Source organism: Pleuronectes platessa, chromosome 19 (assembly GCF_947347685.1).
Source record: "Pleuronectes platessa chromosome 19, fPlePla1.1, whole genome shotgun sequence".
Classification (NCBI taxonomy): domain Eukaryota; kingdom Metazoa; phylum Chordata; class Actinopteri; order Pleuronectiformes; family Pleuronectidae; genus Pleuronectes; species Pleuronectes platessa.
The window spans coordinates 17,669,359-17,692,858 of record NC_070644.1 but is presented as its reverse complement, the minus strand read 5'-3'; the positions used below and the strand labels follow the sequence as shown (position 1 = coordinate 17,692,858).

The following is a 23,500-nucleotide window of genomic DNA, read 5'->3' as shown; positions in this document are numbered from 1 at the left end:
CAGGCGCCTCTGAGGTTAAAAGAAAACTTTCAGCTCATATTCCGCGTATTTCCCTGCAGGGTCAAATCTCTCTTAAAATAAAAGCTGCTTGCTTATGATTTGACCTTTAAAAAGTAAGTCTGCAATGTATCATCCAATTGAAGTAAAGCCGCCTAATTATATTTCCTCTAGGAGGTAAATAACCGTCATTACACAAAAATAACTAAGAAAATAACACAATGACAACAAATATTCACTTTCTGTCCCCTGCTAATGACCAGGTGAGGAACTCAAACAGGCAAAGAAATATGTACGTAAGGAAAAATCATTTTAATGTCAACTCAAACAAACTATCCCACCCCTCCCAAAAAAAACATTATTAAATACAGCCGCCGGGTCCGCTTTAATGTGCCGCTACTCCTTTGTGCCATTAAAAAGAAACAAGTGTATAATTCAGCTGCTATGAGTGTGTTTGAGGCCAATGTTTATTTCAGGAATTCAAAGGATATGTTCTCAGCTTTGCTCATTATTCGGAGATGATGACGGTAAACAAAATACTGTGGCGCCATTTCAAGGTGTCTGAACCTTAATTACATTTTTAATAAACTCCCTGGCATCCATGTGTGTGTGTGTGTGTGTGTGTGCGTGCGTGTGTTTGTGCAAATTACCCACGAGAAAAGCATTTTGTGTGCGTCATTGTGCTTCTTGTGTTTTTTCTAACGGGTAATTTGTGGACAAAGGCACAGGAACACACACACACACAAAGTTAATGTACTGTACACATATGAACACACACACACACACACACACACGCACGCACACGCACACACACAGATAGGCACATGGATGGCCAGATGCTACATGGGCCATATCTGGTGAACTCCAAGACACGTTGATATTGAAGCTTCTAATGGCCGTCATTAATCACATGATACTAAATCACTTTAGAGATAGAGAGGGAGGGAGGGAGGGAGGGAGGGGAGAGAGAGAAGGGGGGGCAGAGGGGGAATAAAATGAGTGAGAATGGATCTGAGGAAGAGGCAATCGGAAAGGAGGAGAGAAAAGGAGAGCGATTTGAGGGATCAATAATTTACTATGATGACATTGATTTTTCAAAACTCTCACACACACACACAGTCTGTGGCGATTGCGTGTGATACTTGCAGTAGCTCTAATGGTGTGTTACTCTTTGTGTTATATTTAAGATCATGTGATAAACCGCTTCTATAGTTTCTTAAATTTCAGGGTGACCTTCTCATTACATTATAAATCAAGATTTGATAAATATATATATAAATAGTCCATTTACCAATTCTAGGGAAACTGTCTGTGGCTGTCTAAAAAGTATTTGTTATCTAATCGTGACATATTGGAGGGGCACTACACTTTTCTGTCCTTGAGCAGTGGGACTTGAATATGATGAAGTTATTCTACAACAAACACAAGCTGGTGCATATCTGTGTTGTTTAGCCCACACATCTGCAGCTCAATGTTTCTGGCTGTTGTGTTAATCCACTGCTTGTTTCTATTAAAAAAATTGTAGTTTTTATTAACACTTCCACTCTGGTGAAGTTGCTCTTTGGAGCTAACTTTGTCTGCAGCATTGTTTGGAGTTTATCTATCCAGCTGCATTACATAATCATGGCATAAACAACTCAGGAACAAAATATTCTTTAAGAGCTCATTACCAATTTTTAAGACGGGTGTTATCGTGAGCCATGAGATGTGATACTTCCCCCCCCTCCCTAAGAACAGGAGAGAGAAACCAAAGGATGAGATGTTCTCTGTTTCCTGCCTCTGGCTTGTGGTTTGCTGTTCCTGTGGCGAGACCAAAGGCGGCACCCATATCATTAGCTGTGCAGACGTATGAACACGTCCCGTCTATAAACAGTCAACAACACTGAGGCAAAACACTTCAGCCTTGAACGTGACCCAAAAACCAAAAAGCACACATCAGTAAGGCTGCCATAAGAAATGACTGGCCTCACTGTGTGTGTGTGTGTGTGTGTGTGTGAGCGAGCACATCACATAACCACTGTGTGAAGGGTAAATAACCGGGTTTGATGCTGCCAGGGGAAATTCCCCAGTCAGATTATATACAGATCAATTTTCATGTGGGTTTAGGGGTAGACAGATGTTGCTATGCATTTATCACTTCTTGCGCCTTAGTACACACATACACACACACACACACACACACACACAGACACACACACAAGCAGATGCCATGACTTCATCTGCAACACCCCGGACATCAACACTGAGACACACACAGCTAATTAAATGGATTACTTTCACCGTGACAGTTAATGCACTTTTTTGTGTTGTGACATTGGATACTGTTATCAATTGACCCACTGCTCTGGAGGAAAACCCACATAATTCCATGCTTGGCCCGGCTCACAGTCACAAATGTTCCTATGTGCACAGAAGACACGGGAAGGCATCTGTTCACTGCAAGACCACAAGTCCTCGTTCAAGCTGGCAGTCGCCTGCTTTACATTTTTCATTAGCACTGTTTGCATTGAGCAGATGTTGTTTGAAATGAGCCCAACATAGATGCCAGGTGGGAAAAGCTATTTTTTTCAATGCAAAACTAAATACAATTAAGGTGCAAATGATGAGATGAGAAGAACATGAAGTGATTCTTCAAGATCTGTATTTATATTCATGAGAAAAGACACGAGCGCCATCGTCGGTAGGACCGGAGCGAGACGACTGACTGTCCCCTGGGGGAGAACAGACATTGAGGAGAGGTGGAGCAGTGACACCTTCGCTACAAGGAAGAGGAACACAGGTGTACACAGGCTGCTCAGTTGAGCTTCAGTGCATCACACCGGTGTAAATCAGAAAGCGATAAGCCGAAACAAGGACACTGAATCTGACACTAGAGAGGTGGTGGCCACCATTGGATGGAGGGAATGTTGATAAGGTTGATGGATGGATGGACGGACGGATGGATGGATGGATGTATTACCTTTCCACAAGAGCTCATTGTGGTAAAGTGAGGCTTGTTGCAAGTTTTCTCATATGCAAACCAAGATAGGGCACAACTTTTTTTTTTTCTTTTTCTAAATAGAACATTAACAAAATTTCTTCTTTGAAAGAGTTGAAAGGGAACTTCAAACGGATAATTACTCCCCATTAGGAATTTGCAACCATACAGATTTAATAGTTCATGGCCAGGGGCCGTATTTCTTGGGCTGCACAATGAGGATGCAAAACAATACGGGGAATTCTGTTTTTAGAGAATAAGCGATCACATAACTGGAAAATAGCCTTTAATTCTTGGGATACATCAATGGTTCCAACAACAAGATGGCTGAGAGGGAGTGAACAGTTGTCTACCTGCTGTAGGTCATGAAATACATCTTCTTACGTCCTACTAAGCTTTGCCAAAAGGTAGAGTTGATCTAACCTCGACCACATTAGCACTAAGAGACAAAAACCCAGTGGCTCAGTCAGTGCAGAGCGGTTCACTGGCTAAGCCTCGCCTCGGTTTATGTAAACTACTTTTAGAGGGAAATGCAGGCACACTGAACCACTGCCGTGTTCGAGGAAAGTCTGAAGAGCCATTAAACCAAAGATCAAATCAATAATGACATCCTGCATCACATTACTCTGCTGCCTTCAGCCTATGACACCAGTATGTAATCGAATAAATTATGTTCCATTTACCCATGAGGCCATTAAACCCAATCTAATGGCTAAGCTTTGCGTCTGAATTGACTTTCAATAGCCTGTAATACCTTCAAAAATCTGAGGACAGGAGGGTAAGTGAGGTTCTACCAAAAGCCTGATTCTCTGCCCTTACCCTTGACATTGCTCTATCCTGTAGTCTGAATTTTATAATAGGCAGCCGTCCGGTTTCCTATATCTAAAGGATTTCTGAAGATATGAAAAAGTGTTGTCATGTAGAAACCTCAAATGAATAATTCAGTTTTTTTCCACTACAATGGACAGCAGACATAGTCTCCCAGGAAATGTGTCTCGAGCCTTGGCAAGGAAAAAAAACACGAGATTGAATTCTGTAATGACAATAGAGGCCAGATCTAATAAGCTGTGCTAATACCTCTTTTAAAAGGGGTATTTGATGCTCGCCGTGTTTGCCGTTAGCCCGTCATTAACCTGGAGGTCACGGTATCAAGACGGTGAGGACAGAGAAGGAATTTTTAGCACATAGGCGGGTTCGGTTTAACATGGACAACGTGACGATAGAGAAATCGCAAGATCTTCACAGCATTCATTTCAAAGCTGTAGTTAAATAATGTAGGATGAGCTGTACATGTTGATGCAATACCTAGGATATTAATAATGTAAAGCTCTTTAAGGTGTAGAATATCTGTATGATATTTGGTATTTAAGTAAAAATATTGAACGTAATAGCAGCAGAATGTACTTTAATTTTTTTTTTTGTGTTTTTCACATGTATTATATATATACACAATATATACATATATATATATAATAATGCCAATAGAGGATTAATACTTAATAATCTGTGTGTGAGTAGCATAGTTATAGTGACATATATAGTGACATAAAAGTACTTTATACTACTACTTTACACATGGAAATACTTAAGTTAAGCTCAGTAATCAGTACATATACTCACTTTCTGAACAATGCACATACTCTCCAGCCAATTTCTAGGAGTGAGCAATGGCTGGAACAGGTTCATTTTCAAAAAAAAAAAAAGTATCATATCTCAAAGACAAATATTCACATTAACTCCATTCAGCCTCCAATGAAAGAATATTTGGTTTCAGAGTCTGACTCGGAGAGAGCTGCGATAACACACATGCTGGAGAGTGAGCACACAGCGGAGTCGGGCTGTGGATGGATGAGTTCATTAATGTGGGGCTACATGTGCCAAAAACAATCTTTCTGTCCGTGTAAAAATGTGTGTATGCTTTGCGTTCATGCATCTTACATAGTGTGTGTCCACTCTCAGTTGTGTGTGCACTGTAAGGGTGAGTGAGTGTCTCTGTGGGAGTGTTATGTATCTAATTGCTGTATGCTTTAATAATTTACATTCTCTGCTCTCTGATGCCCATCATTAAGAAATGAGGGAATTATACCCAGCTGCATGAGTGCACGTCAATGTGAGTGTGTTAGCGCACATATGCTTGTGTCTGTGCAACTTTGTGTGTGTGTGTGTGTGTGTGTGTTTACATTGTTGAGTGTATAATCGAGGAGGTTTGCATTTGTGCACATACAGTATATGTGTGTACATCTGAGTGTATCCCTGCCTGCTCATGGGTGTGTGTGCATGCATGGCCCTACCGTGTGTGTGTGTCTGTGTGTGTTTGTGTGTGTGTGTCTTCTCTGAACCTCTTCCGACCATTACGGTAAATGTACATTATTCATTGTGACCTGCCAAGATCATTATCAGCAGAGAGCAGAGACGGACAGAAGGAAATGAAAGGCTGGTCGGGGGAGCAATGGAAGCAGCTTTTGTCCGGTTGGATAAATCTCATTTTACCTTTTGTCACTGACTCCGGCTTGATCCCACAATATTATATCTGATTTATCTGAACCCTGATGCATTTGTTTTTTTCATATTCCCCTTGTATCCACCTCTCAAGAGGCTTCATAATGAGATTAAACATGTTCCTACTGTTTGTTTTCATTGTGATCGTGCAATGCCATAAGTAGGGACTCTTTATTTGACTAATATATAGGTTTCAAAATAAATATTTGCCTGAGCCTGATGATGTACCTGGACCTCATTAAGGTGGCTAATGAGGGCTCTATACGCATATTAACCTCTAATCTATTGTCCTCTTATTTTAGCCATTGCCTTGATATTAGATTTTTATTTATTTTTGCAGTCACGAGCCATGAATGCTGAGTAATTCTTGAATATTTTTCGTAGAGGCTTTGTAGAAGGAAATCTGTAATTTGGTCATATTTATCAGGGGAAATGAAGGAAGGCCGATTGACACAGTAAATCATTTCCAAATAAATATGCAATGTTGTAAACTGTGTCCAAAGGCAAACACACATTCATACACATCCAATTATCCCATAATAAGCACATATGACATAATTTCCAGTAACTAGGGGAAGAAAAATAAAGTCAGTTAATATGCAATTTGCTATTTCAATATTATTTCCAAGTAACAGTTTGGAAAAATATGTTTGATAAGTGACATATAATCACACACACACACACACGTCTTGAATAATTCTGTAGTCATGCTCAGAGCAGCGGTGCAATCTTATTATTAATTCTGCCTTCATTTCCCAGAAGCTTTTTCACAATGTCAACCATCTCCTTTCATTGAAAGTCAGCACTGTAACAAAACACCATCGGGAAACCGCCCGTAGCCAAAAGTGAATTAGGTTAATTATCTCTTAATAAGCTTTACAGAGATACTACAACAGCAGCCATAGAGAGAGAGAGAGAGAGACATACATGACGAACCCGAGGCCAACAAATCCAATTTTTACTCCGTGGCTAATCACAAAACGCTGAATGTCAACACTGCAATTTACTAAATGACCACAGTGGATGTAAATGGACCTCTGCTGCCATTACAACGTCGGTTATCGCAGAAACAACTGGAGCGGGAAAATGCTGAGTAAGGACGTTCAGTCATGTGTCTCCATCAGTGTGAGCGTTCTACAGTTTTTTTTGTCTGACGCCATTTTGTGCCATGGGGAAACCACGTTGTACAAAAGAATATTAAACAAACAACGAACCCTCTATATGTATGAAGAGAAAAATAGCCCGAAAAAACGTTCGAACTTTATTATTTTCATTTCAATTTCATGTCATATCTCTTATTGTTTGAATTTTATGATTTACAGTTGTCTAAAATATGTGCTCTGTCCTATGATCTGATATGTGACACTGTTAAAGTGCCATATATTGTTTTACTATTCAAACTTCAATAGAAAGAAAAAACAGCTCACTGTTATTGTTAAATTTACATAAACCACAAACTGTAAAAGTATGATCTGAAACAAATTGCTGTATGTAAGAAAAAAGGTAAATGAGCCAAATTATAAGATAAGTCAGAGATACCAAAGCAAATTGACGTAAACACAATATGTGTCAAACAGAAAGAAAAAAAAGAGGACAAAAACAAAGAGGGAGAAGATGGAGAGAAAACGGATGGAGGGAGGGTGGAAGAGAAAAGAGAGTCAGTCGAGTGTAGTATTGCTGTGATGATTTCATCTCTCTCTCCGATTAGCAGACAATAACTTTTTTTTTTTCATCCAGACATGCAGAGAGAGAAATCTGAAATTATTTATTTTTTCGTCTCGACTCTTCTGATACGGTTAATCTCACTTCCTCACCCAGCTGCTGACAAACGCACACACACAAACACACACACACACACACACACACACACACACACACACACACACACACACACACACACACACACACACACACACACACACACACACACACACACACACACACACACACACACACACACAGCTGTTTGCTGAGAGAAGCCTCTGAACATATACAAGATTTATTACTCTCGTTCTCTGTTAAAAAAAAAAACGACTGAAGCAAACTGCTGAACGAGTCTGTTATTCACCACAAACATATTTCATCACCAAACAGATTCTTCTCAACACTAAAAGGAGATGGAGGTTAAGTTAATAAAAAATTTAAAAACTCTTCTGTCTCTGATAATGATTCACATAACGGCAGATGACTCTGTTGTGGATGGATGCAAACTAAAATAACTCCAGCTCGATATATATAACGAGCTCCGTCACCTACAGAGCATCCGAAGAGCAAATAGCTGCTTCTCCATGGAAACAATATTCTAAATGTGATAAGATGATAGCAGAGACGTTTCAGAAGTCTTAATTTAGCATCTGAATATGCATTTGCATTCAAATACACAATACAGACAGACGTATTTGCAGTTTTGGGCAAATAAGTAAATACTGGGAGCATCTGCAGCATTGTTCCATCACAAAAGTTCACTATTTCTTAATGGTGAATATTGCTTATATGTTCCATAGTGCAGATACTCAATCGAAGACTAGTTTGACACCTTCGATTAGAGACAATCAAAGGTGTGGCAACACACAGGAAAGCAAAAATATAGTGTGATCATGATGTGTTTGGATAACTGGGAAAAAATGTATTTCCAGACTGGGATTATTCCCGTGAACTCAAGTCTGAATGACAATTTAGAAAGGTGGGAACATTTAGTCACAAAAGTCGCAGAGCAGCTAAAATCATAGGTTTTAAATCAATCAACATAATTAACTTTCATTTTAATGTCTCAGAGGTTTCACTTTTTGCCACTAGACTGTTCAGCCAACACAGACATAGTAAATTATTAATTTGCATATGATTGAAATAAGGTATTTACCTGTCACATCTGATTCATTTACTTTTCCGTCTTATTTATGACATATGTATCTGTATCAATAACTCAACTGTCTCTCGAATACACAGATCTTCACAATAAAGCTTACACAAAAATATAACAGAAAATGAAGCCATGTCGAGTTTAAAGATTTTCACATTCAAATCAAAGGCGAAAGCAGTGAGTAAATGTTTTGCAGTTCATGGAGGATTTGTTGAAAAAGAAAGAAACGCAGAAGGAGACACCCACACACACACACACAGACACACACACGTCATTAGATGCACAACAAAAAATCTGCCAAAAACATCCAGTTTCAAACTGTAAAATACATAATTAGACTTGTGGTTGTCTGTTTGTGTTTGCACGCTGACTGCTTGATGGGAAGCCTGCACAAATAACTAGCAAGCATGAGCTTTATTTGGTGCACACATACACACACATACACACACACACACACACATATACACTCTCACACACACCGATACAGCCCACATTCTTGTCCAGCCAAAACTAACATCTCTGTATTTTTCCACAATAAGAGCAGCTCATTCGACACAGGAGCCATGTTTGTTTGAGACTCCTTTCATCCGCCTACCCCAACAAGTGTGTGTGTGCATGTGTGTCTGCGTGTGTGTGTGTGTACATCCAGAAGGCAGTGTTTGTTTACCCTGAACACAAGTGGAGTTCCTGTTTCCCATATCCCTTTCTCTAAAGCTTCTTTTTTCCATATCCGGCGACTAAGTTTTACCTCTTTTTTTTTTAACTCAGCCACTTCTAGAAGGTTTATTTCTGTAGATTCAGCCCCAGTGAGCTCCAAAAAAAGAATTTTAATATTAACGCCTTTTTCGAGCTGTAACATTGATCGCACTGTTGCCTTCTATACAATCTTACATTTCCTGTCCCTGCCGTCTCCCTGTCTTTTCCCAAGCTGTTGTGTTCTGTGAGTATATGTGTCCTCTGGGACCGTCCCATTTAGCCACACTCCAGGCTCACAGCTGCCGGGCCCCTAGAGAGTGGACCAACAGGCTGCTGTAATTGAGACATCTCCAGTGCTGCCGCTACAGTGTGTCTCACACTTGGGTTCCTGCAAAACACAGCAGTCCTCCATTCATCAGAGACACACATCACTGTGCCACTGCTGCTCCTTAAACTTTAACACTTCTCTCCAGTCCGACAACTTTCACTATTAAGCTTTTAACTGCTGCTCTTGCTGCACCTACTCCAAACACTACACGCTGTGCATCCTGTAATTTCAATTTAAAGTGCGATAATTACTTCTATTCGTAGTTATGCTCTAAATAGTTTATTTAAGCACAACTACTGTAATTCACACATTTTATAGCTACCAGTCCTCAATTTGCTTCTACAACCACCCACTGCACCTACTATAACTACAGCCGATGACTGACACTGCCCTCCAAAAGGAGAAATATTGCTTAAAGAAGAACCCCAAAGAATGACGTACACAGACACCACATTATGGAAGTATCTTCACCAAATAACACAGAGCCAAAGGTCCAATGCCCTGAAGATGGGATGGTTAGAACAGCAGCTCAATGTTTGATACTCACAAGTAGAAGGCACCTCGAGAGTTCATGTGTCCAGCAAGGCTAACGCCCAAATTTGTCCATGTTAAACACTGTGAAATAAAAACCTGAATCCACCATTTATAAGAATTCGGCATAATCCAGAGTTTATTATCTTTGTGTCCTCCTGCAAACTCACACTGATGAAAACACAACCTTCTTGGCATGTAGGTCATAACATTGTGTGGACGTGCCGTTACAGCAACACTAAACAAACACCGTCTTCTCCAACTTTGTCTCAACAAACAACTCTTCATTGACAATATCAACAATTTCGTTGGACAATGCTGCTGAAGATTTCTGTCTTTGTGTCGGTGCAGCAGAAAAAAACCCTCCTGCAGCATCTTAAAGGGCGACGCTGTCCGCCTGTATGTTATCATCACTTTAATAAGTCACTGAGTAAGTGGAAAACAATCTTCTCTGGAAGTGCAGATTAGTTTGAAATGGCCCAAATCCACTAAATGGAGAAGTCACTTTTATCCTTAGGCATGAAATTATGTTAGAGGATGGTCCATTACACACACCCACACACTCACAAAAATATAGTGAGCCTGCACACTCTTTCGAAGATGCATGATTACACATATGCATGTTGGATTCTACATTCAGACTTCACACATGCGTGCACTCTTTCTGCACTCTGCTCTCTTGACTTATATCAATGCGTTCATTTTCTCTCCTCCTCTTTCATTTGTTTTCTCTGACTTTCATCCACAGACGCGTTGTCTCATTGTGTCTCTTTGCGTTACTCTCTCCCTCGTCGAGCGCACAACTCTGCACACATCACAGTTTGTTGGAGCCCCTTTATCCGAGCAGATGAGAGTCGAGGGGACGCCGGCTAATTCTCTCACTTCTCCGTGTCAGAGCTTTACAGCAGAAATGGAGGGCTGAAGAATATAGATGAAACATTTTGGAGAACCTTCATAAAAATGCACAGTGAAACCTTTATGTCACGGATTTTCATACCATTTTGATATGCTTGTAAACCGGAACCCTGTCTGCAGGAGTCATACGTGCAATATTTTATAGTAAAAGTTGCCGGTGGCTGCGCAGGAATTTAAAATTCTATAACGATGAGGCAGAAAATCTATTTTTGATGAGTCGCCCTGCTGCTCAAATGTCATAGAGAATATTAAGACAGTTTCAAGAGACAAGGTTATTAAGTCGTAGCTTCACTTTAACAGGCATGAACCAGTTCTCACCTATTTTCAAGGATAATAATTGACTTTAAAGTTTTCATGGGGAACTGCTCACAATCTGCTTGGGGAGGGGGGGGTGGGACACGTTGGACTGAGTGGATGTGACAGAGCTGCCTGCACGGGGTCATCAGGAGCGGACAGTTTTACCTCTCTGAACCATTTGGCATTCGGACTAAGACACACACACAGACACACACAGAGAGATGTAGAGATAAATGGCCGATGAGCATGTTTTCATGGATATCTGACCGTTCCTTAAATCGCTTGACGTCAATGGTGAAACCTCACAGCTGGACATCGAGCCAGGAGGAATAGTTTCTGGTCAAAGCCTATCCTTTTTCACTCTCTCTCACGCACAATTACCAACACACAGACACACACAAAATTGTAAAAAGGGCAGAGACAGCCTAGAAATTTCTGTTTCACTGGATACTAATCAAGAGGGAACAGGCATTTACCTTCCTGGCACAGACACAAAACACACAGTGACAGCTACTGAATCACACACACACACACACACACAAAGGAGTGCACACACACACAGACAAAACCGCAGCTTTGAATTTTGGCAAAAACAAAGTCGACATCCACAAAGACAGTGACAAATTAATATGAAGCGCACAACAAGGTGCCCACAAGCAGCAACACCTAGATATACAAACCACCAACACACAATTCCCTGACATTTGTGTTTTGCTGCATGTCAACTGTGGGAGAGCAGAGCGAATACAAGAGACAAGATAATGATATAGACAGTCACTTTATTCCACGAGAGAGAGAGAGAGAGAGAGAGAATCCTGACTCACCTCAATTTACAGATGATCCCTATTTTTTTTTTGTTGTGAGACGAGGCTTGATCAACACTTACTTTTGAATCAAATATATGATTTAGAACCCCAGAGGCATTTTATACCTGCAAATGAAACAGTCAGTGATCTAAAAAAATCTGGAGAGTAGAAGAGAGTAGAGGAGAGTAGAGGAAGAGGAGAGATGGAAGATGAAGGGGAGAGGAGAAGAAGAGGAGAGGAACATGAAGATGGAAATGAGAGTCGAGGAAGGGGAAGAGGACAGGAGAGACAGAGGAAGAGAAGAGGCAAAAGAGAGGAAAGGGAGTGGGAGAGGAGAGGAGAGAAAGATGGTACGATTGGATAGAGGGAGAAACAGATGAGAGGAGAGGAACGGATATGAATAGCAAGAGATGAGGAAGATGAAAAGGAGAGGAAGAGAAGAGGAGGGAGAGGAAAGGGGAGGAAAGGATAGAGAGAGAGACAGATGAGGAGAGGAGAGAAAGAAGAGCGAAAGATGACAGGTGAGGAAGAGGAGAGGAGAGGAGAGGAAGAGGAAGAGGAAGAGGAAGAGGAGAGGATGTGATTGGATAGAGGGACATATCAGGAATCGAGAGTAAATATTCTCAGTTCCAGAACAAAATAAATTCAACAGGTGATGACTGACGGAGAAACTTAATAATGTGGTACCTTCTTCAGATTGATATAACAAAATGGAGGCGCAGGGTTATTAACAGAGAGCAAAGAAAAAGGAGGCGAGAGGAGCCTCTGTATCTCACACTGCCAATTACCAGACGTATTTCCACGGTTTTGTTTCATGCAGAGCATCTGAGTGGAACGGAGCTGGAGCAGTGAGAGTTTAATTGGAGCGAGGGATCAGCCTTTTAGGAGATTCAACGTGACGCTCCGGCCCAGTTCAGCCTCCAGTTTGCTGCAATTGGCTTTTTGTCTGCATATTATTTATCCATGTGCCCATTAAGCTGTTTACCAGCAATGTTCCGCTGTGCTTCAAAATCCCATTGGCTGCAAAACCCTAATACTTAATATTCTATTTTAATATGAGAACACATTATATATTCTCATCAAATATTGAGTTTCCTCCTGTTTTACCATTTATAAGAGGAAACCCACATCTCACCGTGTTCTGTCTTTTCCCACTTTTATAATTCACAGCAGCTATTTTACTTTCTCTCATCGCTGCATTCGTTAGCTTTGGTTCTAAAGTGAACAAGGATCCTGACTCCTGCTTTCATCCCTGCATTGTTTTCTGTGTTGGTTCTTAAGTAACTTAGTTTCTCTCCATTATTTCTTCTGAAACTTTGAACTAGAGCTGGACAAGTTGATCCACAAGCTTTTGTTTCCTAAATTGAACTTCATATTGCCTTTTGCAGTGTTGCTCTTCTTCTACTCATCTTTTAACAACAAAGCTAAACTAAAATGACCAAAACTCACCCTGGTAAAAAACTTGATTGTGCCATCCTCATATCATTTTTAAAACTTACAGGCATTGAGAGGAACAGGAGGACGGCGCCCTTTGGCTCGCGCTCGCACACAAACACACATGAAGACCGTCCCCCCAGTCAAATCGCCTGTGAACCCCTGGTGAGGACAGCCGGAGCCGAAACATCCCAATATTAGAATTTCAGCAGAAGCTTTTATACACCAAACAAGCGAGAGAAAGATGACAAGGGAAGGAGCAAGTAATGGGTGACGCGGGAGAGACTCGGAGGCGGCATAAGAGGATTAGCGAGAGAAACCGAAGGAGATAGAAACCACAGGACCGGGCCGGAATTCAAAAAATATGACGAAGCAAAAAAGTATATATAAAAGTAGTAATTGTAGTCAGGGTGAAGTTGGAGTGAGTTTGAAATAAAAAATTACTGAAAAAGCACAAAAGACACAACGTGAATACTGGACTCGAGTTTTTGAGAAAAATAAAAACCTTTGTTGAGCTGAAGAGCCGGAGAAATTGTGTTTTTCTTGCTTTCTCCGTCCGAGCTGTGCGAGTGTATAACCTGACACACAGATGCATTTAAACCTCTGTAAGGACAAAGCACCTTGTTACGTTATCAGGAGCAAAGAAAAGCCGCGTTTTCCTGAGGCCTTAGTGATTTTTCCCCACATTGTGTCTCCTTGAAACAGTAACACTGAGAGGGACCTGGAAAACAATCCATCTCGCCAGATTACTGCTGATACCCAGCGGATACACAGAGGCCAAAGCACACAGTGAATCCCTCTCTCCCCCCCTTTTTTTTTTAATATGTCTGCGTTTCCCTCGTGGCTTCCCATTGACTTCTTAAACTGGGCCCATTTTCCTATTTGTTATGGTTGTCTGCTGCAATAAAGTGATGGGAGATGCTGTTGTCCTGCAAATAGAGCAAAAAATCGAGAGAGGGGGAGAAATTGGCGATGTGGAGCGGAACAAAAAAAGAGGAGAAACTGAAACTGGAGGGCAAAAAAATAGGAGAAGAGGGAGAAAGAGGCTGATGCTGGGGATGAATATTCAGATGTTTACAGTAACAAACAACAACAGAATGTTTAAAAACAAACGATAATGGGCACAAATTTTGGGGAAATTAAATAGAAACTTCCTTTAGATCATTTATAATTTCAAATTTTACCGTCAAATCCTTTTCTGAACAAAACACTGGAACAATTTGATGAATGTTTGTTTAAACTCAGCATTAACATTCTGATCAAGTCATTTTTCTGACCTTATGCGTTATTAATTCCTGGGGTAAAGTCCTGTTATTGTTTCAGTCCAGTCAGAGGTCAGCTGGAGAACAGCTCACTCATGCTCTAGCTCAGGAACACTTGGTGGCACTGCTGACTTAGACCAAGCATAAAAATAATACTCATATCTCTGATACAGTTTTCCTTATGGAGATCAATATTTACGCAGATTCTCTTCCCACGTTAAAACAGGACGAGTAAAAACTAAATCAATTTCCTTTAGCTCTTGAAACATAGCACAAAAATTCCTTTCCACCAGGGTGTCATCAAGATTTACTTCCCTGACACTGTGGCTTGTGTTTGTCGCTCTTCCAGGTGTTACCTTCCAAACATGCATATGAATTTTTAAAATTCTCGTTCCAGCACACTTCTCACGCTGACAGAAACAAGACCCCCGAGACCGGCCGGCGATGACAAACTGTTGAATTCAATTCCACAGCCGTGTAAATCCTCCACGCGAGTGTTTTTCTATTTATTATGATTGACTGGGACAGGCAGATGGGGGGGCAGTAATTAAAATGGAGGCTGAGTGGCTCCGGCAGTGGCCTTGCATGTGGGGCCAAACACTTCCCAGTTTAAGCAGGAGGTCCCAGAGGAGGAGGCTCTACCAGTTCACCCTCCTCCATAGCGATCTGTCTGCAAGGAGACAAGACAATTCCATTACCCAGCAATGTAGCACGGGTCCCCTGAGTGTGTGTCTGTGTGTGTGAGTGTGTGTGTATGCTGGGGTCTACACACAAACAAGCTGCCCAGAGAAAGGGAAGAGATACCAATTGGTGTCTGTGTGAGAGAAAAAGTTGCCTGAGGGTAAGAGATGCACATCAATTTAACAAGAGAACTCACTCCTCCTTCAAGTCATCTGTGGAGAGGCTGACGGGCCTGCATGTTTGTGTGTGTTCGTGTGCGTGTGTGTGTGTGTTTGTGTGCGCGTGAGATCTTCCATAGACTTAGAAATTAGATTCAAGCAATTAATCAGGGATGGATTTTTTCAACTTTATTAGTTAACTTTTCTTAAATTATGTCCTTGGGTAAAGAAAAGTTACAGGGCTACAACAGCTCCCATACAAACTGATTTTCAATTCACTAGATCCTGATTATTATTTGGAGTTTTTGTATAATCCTGCAAACTAACGAACAAACTAACTCAGAACAAAACAAACCCTCCTTCATCAGTGGAGCACCTTCGTGTACCAAGGCCCCACAGTCCCCTTAAATTCAATCAAGCTGCACCAAATAACACACACACTCACATATCAGTCTACTAAATATGCCTGATTATTTTTCAAAAGCAATGAATTATTCCCTGGGAAACTGGGGGAAAAGCCAAAAAACACCCTATCTCACATTGTTAAAACAAACAATTCCTACGTGTGCCCCTTTGTCCAGATCTGTGCCAGGTTCTCTCTTGGCTCAAGTCCCATCCCTCCATCACGTTTCATTAAAATCTGTTGAGTAGTTTTTTTTTGTAATCCTGCAGACAAAATCCACAAACTGGGGCGAAAACAAAACCTCACCAAAACTATCCTATCCTAATAAACATTTTATAATAACTTGTTATTAAAAATGTGTTGTTGATGCATCTTTAGCAACGTGAACATACATGTTTATTCCTATTTGAGAGCGAAACAGAGAAGAATGTCCGATGTAGATGGAAAGAATAGATTTAGTTTCACACGTGACCACAGTGAGCTTCTCCCTTTCTCGTGACTTTAAACATACTAACCACATGCACACAAACAAACACATGTGAGTACACACGCTTCAGACCGAGCCAAATGGACTTGGCCTCGTGACCCAACCCACACACCGACAATACCGGTGGTTAAGACTTCAGTCATCGCCTGTCGTCTGCACCGCTGTGATCCGAGAGCGGCTCAGACCGGATTTGTTTATAAGAAGGATTCCATGCCAAAGCTGGAAGCCCCCCCGACTCTCATGTGTGATGATTTATGGTATATATTCATTACAACCCTCGCTCAAAATAAAAATGTTTTTCCCAGCTGTTTAAAATCTTGTCGTTACGGTAATGTGAGTCCTTTGTCTGGAGTGGCCTGATTGCCCCGTGAATTGTCTGTCAAGAATTTCGAGAGAATAAAAAAAAAAGGGGGAGACGAGGAGAGAAAGAGAGAGAATGGGTTCTCGTCTCGTGCGAGCTGGCAGCCGGAGTGAGTGGCTGGCACACCGACGGGCTGAGTGACTGGCTAATGGGCTCTAAAGACGGGGGAGTGATCAGCGATGCAGCTTTTAGATATGCACGTCCTGATGTTTGGAGGGGCCATCGCAATTTCACAGCTCTGTATACGGCAAATCATCACGTTTGGGAACCGGTGCTAACAGCTGGAGGAGAGCGGCCCACGTGCAGCAGCAGCCTGACGAGTTAACGAGAACAGGAATAGACGTGCATGTGTGAAAAGGGTCTAGAACTGAGAAATACAACAGTGTAGGCTTTTTAGCGTTTTCTGATGTTTTATGTTTAATATTGGTCATTGAGTTTTCACAATACAAATTAAATAAACTTTTGTTGGCAAGTCCAAATACCTGATGTGTTCATCAGGTGTTTATTTGGTTAATTCAAACCAGGATTTGAGATTTTGCCTATGTAGGCCTTATTTTTTTAACATAAAACTTTCTCTGCATTGTCTACACATCTATGTATTAGAGAAAATATCCCACTGATGTGTTATAAGCCATTATTCTTATCACTATGGAGTATGAAGTGTAACTCCCACTTCATACCATCATTAGTTCAATTGATTTCACACCTGAAGCTACTGCAGCAGCTAACAGTCGGTCCGTCTACGAGCAGAACATGTGTCTCACGGGCCGACCGTGTGACAGGTCATCAGGGTGACTGGCAGGTTGTATATATACGAGGCTCTGCTGTAGATGTTGTGTTAGCTACGAGTCACAATAACTGGTCAGGTGCAGTTGTGATGCTATAAATTGTTTAGCTGACGGCCAGTGAAGACGACGATAGATGGAAAGATGGAGAAAAACAAGCAATAACACCCGTGTTGTGACAGCGAAGGAAAGAAGACACTGGATTTCACCAAAGGGCTCCAGAGCTTTATCACCTCTTGCTTATTAAACCATAATGAACTTTTACTGTCCACACTTTTTTTTTTCTCCGTCAGTCTGCAACCTGGTGTTTCTCCACCTGCCTACATCAGTTCTCTTTGTGCAGACAGTCATCGAGTTGCTGAGTGATGAAGTGTACGTGTTTCAGTGTGTGTGTGTCCCCGAGTGTTTCATTACGGAGGAGAGAGTGGTCATTTTACAGTATTGACATAAATACAACCGGTTATACTAAACTGTATTGTTATGCATCATTTATTCTGTAAATTAAAAGTTATAGCCCCAAACGTAAATGCCAACATGTCTGTGAAAGACTCAAATCAGAAGATTTTAATTAAAAGATCGCTCAGGCTCTAATTGAATGTAAGCAATGTGACAGACACGATATAAACATTCTACAGAAATATAGGTAGAGGAGTGAAATATACAAAGACACCTCACAGATGCACACTCACAGAGACAACTGTGGGGTTTGTGTGATTGTGAGGCAAGCACACGTACACACAAACTATTTGCAGCAACAAACTTGGATGGAAAAGAGATGAGGTGAGGGGGGGGGAGTGCAACGTATGAATGCTCTGAGGAATATGGACAGAATAAGGCAGATTTTTTCTAATAATACAGAAATGTATTTATAAAGAATTGATGAGGAGAGAAAGTGAGACGGACAAGAAACAATCACAAAGTTTGGGAGAAACTGAGACGAGGTGTAAAGACTGAGAAATTAATAAAACAGACAGATGGCTCTGTGCTATTCTCCTGATAACAACTCTATCTGTGCAAAACATAACAAGCCCCCGGTGCAGGTCGTAAACACTGCATAAAATCAAACTATCATCGCGATGGTAATCACAACAAGTGTCGCCTGTCATCGTGTCATTATCACTGTATCTGCACAACACTTTGCTTTCCTAGGTGACAGGTAATGTAATGAAACTGTGCAGATATAAACAAAACGTGAAAAGTGTTTAATGAGAATATAAAAAAAGAAAAAGCAGATTGTTGCTATTTTAAAGGGTGAGCGTGCGTGATTATGATCTAATGTCTTTTATATCAGTGGTATGAAATGGTCTCAAAATGATATATCATATTATTTATCATCAAAATGTGTTATTGTCATATAATGAATATTAATAATATTTATAGTAATGCACCAAGTGAGATGTCTCCTTGCACAGTTTATGAATTTATCTCATATCCAAGCATATCCAATAATTGGTAATGTACAATTATATATCCTTAACTGAATGGACGAGTATATACAGCAACAACAAAGCCCCCCACGCCAAACCTCTTGATCCACAGGAAACACTGCAGTGTAACTTCCTGTGGCTGTTTCAAAGTAAAAGCCCTCCAGCGTTTCTGTTGATTGAATCACTTGATTTGATTTAACAAGGTTTCTATTAGCTGATGCAGGACCAGGAGACTAATGGCTTCATAGTATAGTGTCACAGCATTTAGTTGAGTACATAGGCTACATTCATTCAAGGTAAAATGTTTTAGTTAAACCAGAAACCTCACGTAGCAGCACCACAACAGACACACAACAGACACGATGCCTGTTCGACGCAGCAGATCAGCGAGGCAGCCTTCAGGTGCTCCTCGCGGCCCCAGTGTGGCTCAGGTGTGATTCTAGTTTGAAATGCAGGATTAAAGTCGACGTGGCCCGAGCGTGCGAGTCCCGAACATGTCGTAAAATCTCCAACTGTTATCAGGGTAATTATATTCACTGCCAGGCTTCTCCACTGGGGTATTGTTCCAGCAAACGTGTAATTCACCCCTCATGAGTAGTTACGCCATGTGCGCTCTCCCGCACACAAACACACCCACACACAATGTGAGACCACCAAAGTGTCATTATGATGCAGATAATCCCCACAGGTAACAGCAACACATGCATTCACACACACATACACACACACATACTGTTTGTGCACATGCAGTGTACACTTCTCTATCTCAATCTTCACCCACACACACCCACACACACTGTGGTCTTTTCTGTTTGCACCTTGCATCGCTCACCCTGCTGTCACAAACCTCCAAACATAAATCCCTCATTAATTCAGTATTATTTCAGCATTCGGTAATTCATCATTGCCGATATGATTAACCAAACTGTCACACTCATGTACAGTCTCATTCATCAAACGTTTGCACGGAAATATTACGTTTACCGAGAGCCAGGGAGGAAATCTTGATAGGTGATGAGGTGACGCGCTTGGCTTTCTATTGGCTCTGATGAAAAGTTGATGGGATCATACATTGGAGGTGGGGTTTCTTATTTAAACAATGAGGGCATGTGTTGGCCAGATTTTCTAAAATTCTGTCCCAACGTAACTTGGTTTTACTCTCGTTTTAAGTCAAATGGCATAAATAAGATCATTTGTTTAGGGCTTTTAGCAGATTTACATTAAGGCAATTTACTGTAATGACATATTAACTCAGCACAGGAAAAGAAGCAGAACCAACCTTCCTTTCTTTCTCTCTCTCTTTGACTTTGACCTGAGCTGCTACGCCATCATATTTTTCATAGCCCTGGGAGTGATAACTTCTCCCCATACATCAAAACTTGTCACTTTTTGGCATCATGCTGAAGTGGTCTGCCACGACTGATACCAAAGAAATATTACATTTTACCTTCAACAATAAAGTAGCAGCTTCAGTAAGATTCCCGTGGGAATTTCATTTTTGAAATATTGCTTTTCCCGAAATTATACTAACACAAACAAAAATGTTATATCAGTGTTGAGTAAAAACATATGTTTCAAGTTTGTTATTTAATGTGCAACATTAATCGTGGAGCATTACTGCAGCGACAGATGTGTTTTAACAGGGACAACTGAGGGAGAAAGGAGGGGGTCAGATGGAGCTGTCAATATTAATCTGAGTTGTTAGTACTATAGTAACTCTAGTTTTTGATAGTTTTTGAGTATGTGGCCTATTAGTTAATATTGTAAAACCATTTTAATCATAATATGCAGGAACAATGAGCAGATTTGTATAATGTTTTGCTTTTTATTGAGTATAAAACATTCCCTCTGCAGGTCTTTAAACTTGAAAGAAATTAAAAAGAAGACATTTATCATGGTATTTATCGATATGGATGATTAGGAAAATGTTTTATTTTGAAACATTTGTTGGCCATATGGTTCAGCCCTTGTAAGAATTCTGTATTAAACAAATAATCTCCAAGAGAAAACCTTCAATAAAGATAAGGACTTCCATTTCTCTTGTTAATTTGGTTTTAACTCTGCCGTTTTAGAAAGTTGACATGCGGATGAACGGAGATTGAGCTAAATATCACATTTACCAAAGGTGTTTCAGTCCAATTACCCTCAGGCGCTCTGGTCATTTACATCTCCGTCCCATCTTAACACCATTATTATGCACAGGCCCAGTGAATAAAACCTTCACCATCAGAATAATGGATCTCGAAGGAGGCCATTGCCACCATGACATGCTGTTAAATTGACACTCATTTAGCTTTTGTATGATTATTAAAATGCACAGCACTAACAGCGAAATGACCGAATGTCATCTTAACAACTAATCATTAGAGCGTGTCAGCTGGCAGTGGCTGGTTACCATAAGAATTCAAGTTTTATATTCGCATTTAAAATTTAAATGAAACACCCCCCATTCATATATTATAACTTACCATTAAAATTGTCATTTACCTAAAGGCTTTTTATTATCCAAGCAACAAGAATATGAACTCGTGCAAATGAAGTGCATTAACATTACAAGGTCTGTGACACAAAGTCATAATGTCAGCACTTGAAATGATGTGTAAATGTATTCAGCTCCATCGTGGCAGTAATAGAGAGACTGCAATTGCTCAGATCGAGTTCCTCCACGTGGCTTCTTTTAACAACGGAGACTTCAACTGCAATCAACAACCTGCAGAACGGCTTCTCTGTCCTTTAACAACTTGCTGATTGTGAGTGGTTGGTTTCACCCATAGTGAGTCATTTGGGAAATCAGGCACAAAAACCCACAACTGTGAAAATGCAACCAACAGGTAGTTTTACATGTAAATTCGCCAAAGTAGTTGATATCTAAGTATATATTTATCTTTGCAGTAATTCCACAGTTGCTCGTGTTTTGTACAAACATGAATATGGACAGAAATGGTGAAAAATGTCTAAACAGTTACGGGTTAATGCAAAAGCTAACAAGCAGAAATAACTATGCCAACATAAAACCCCACTTGTTAAAAAGAATACAGGGCATTTTTGCCATTGTCAGCATTAATGCAAATTACTGTTTTGTTTTAAAGGTGATTCTGAATCACTCACAGTTTCAAATCGAAGAATAATGATAGACTTGCATCTTTATCATGAAAAATGGTCCAATTAATTAAAATATTCAACCAAATCAACTACTACTGTCATTTGGCAACTAAATCCTTCTCTAAATAAATTAAAATCTCCTCTTTAGAGATGTACATATTGAGAGATATAACCATATGCCACCATTGACATATTAGTCTCTCGATAAAGTACCACCATAAAACATGAACTGAAGAAAGAAGGAAGTGACCACAACCGGAGTTGAGTGGTGTGAGTATGAGGAGAAAAGTTCAGCACAAGGTCAAGAGGTCAAAAGCAGAACGTGAGAAACAGCAGATAAACACCAGAGTAATAATCGGTTGTCACCTAGCTGAGGAAAGACAGTCGGTTTAGAACCAAATCCAAGCGGCTACATTTCAGCCTGCGATGCTGCGGGTTCAGATGTTTCTGGTCACAGTAATCACATTAGCCGTATGCTGACTTGACATGAGCGGACAGCACAATTGCTGGTTTGCAGTGAAATGATGTACGAGAGGATTCGTGGGCCAACAGAATTTAATGCACCAGGATCCTGTAATTACCAGTTTGCCAGTAAATTGCATGGTGCAGCCTCATTTCAAGTCAATGCCAGAGCTATGTCGAAACAGAGCAACCTCTGAACTCACTCGCAGATGGTGCAACATTCTGTGTATTATAAACCAGATCCAGGATTATTGTAAATGATCCATATATCTGTTTTTGCTTTTGCGCATACACATAAGACTGATGTGAAATACAAGTGAAGGCCCTGAAAGCCATTTTCCTTTCACTCTGTACTGCAGCAATGACCCAGTTCCCCTTAGGGACGATTAAAGATTCGTCCCGTCTTATTAGATTTGATATTTGGTCGGCGATTGCCGGGGAACTCACTGCCGATGTGGAGGAGGATGGTGTCGCGCCTCTCGCCGTGCGGGTTCTGAAAGCAGCTGTAGAGTCCGTTGTGGCCCAGGTTCACTTGGGTCAGGATCAGTCTGGGACCTTCTAGATGGTGCTGGGCCTTCACATCTGTCCCGTTCACCTTCCATGACACCGACGCGTCATTGTCCAGGGAGCCGCACTGCATGGTGACATCACTGGCCATTCGCTCATACTGGTTCCTGGCAACTGGAAGCACAGAGAGGCAAGGACGAAGGGTTAGAAACATCAACGGTGAATAACAAGTGAAATGTGTGCACGGTGAAATAACTGTGATTTGTGAGACTGGAAAAAGGGGTAGAAAAAAAGAATGAACTGGAAAAGCTAAAATAGAAACTATCAACAAGAAACAGTTTCAAGGTGTTTGAGAAAATATGATTTATTAACAGTTTTAACTGGCATGTTGAACAGAATATTCCAAATATCATTATTGGGGGTTATATATGTTTAAGCACTGCTCTGCCTATTGCTTACTCAAGGATTTAAATTGACTGTTTTTAGATAATGTTAAATCATTTATACATGAATGAAGAATAGAAA

At 40.7% G+C, this 23,500-nt stretch overlaps 1 protein-coding gene across 2 annotated transcripts in view; it reads right to left on the bottom strand.

Annotated features, from left to right (window-relative positions):
- The window catches only part of cntfr (ciliary neurotrophic factor receptor), a 190,721-nt gene that overhangs the window by 56,472 nt on the left and 110,749 nt on the right, over positions 1–23,500 (bottom strand). For both annotated transcript variants that reach the window (XM_053410658.1, XM_053410659.1), the window contains one exon: positions 22,916–23,149. In XM_053410658.1, the coding sequence (XP_053266633.1) occupies positions 22,916–23,149 (234 nt within the window). The remainder of the gene's footprint in view (positions 1–22,915; positions 23,150–23,500) is intronic.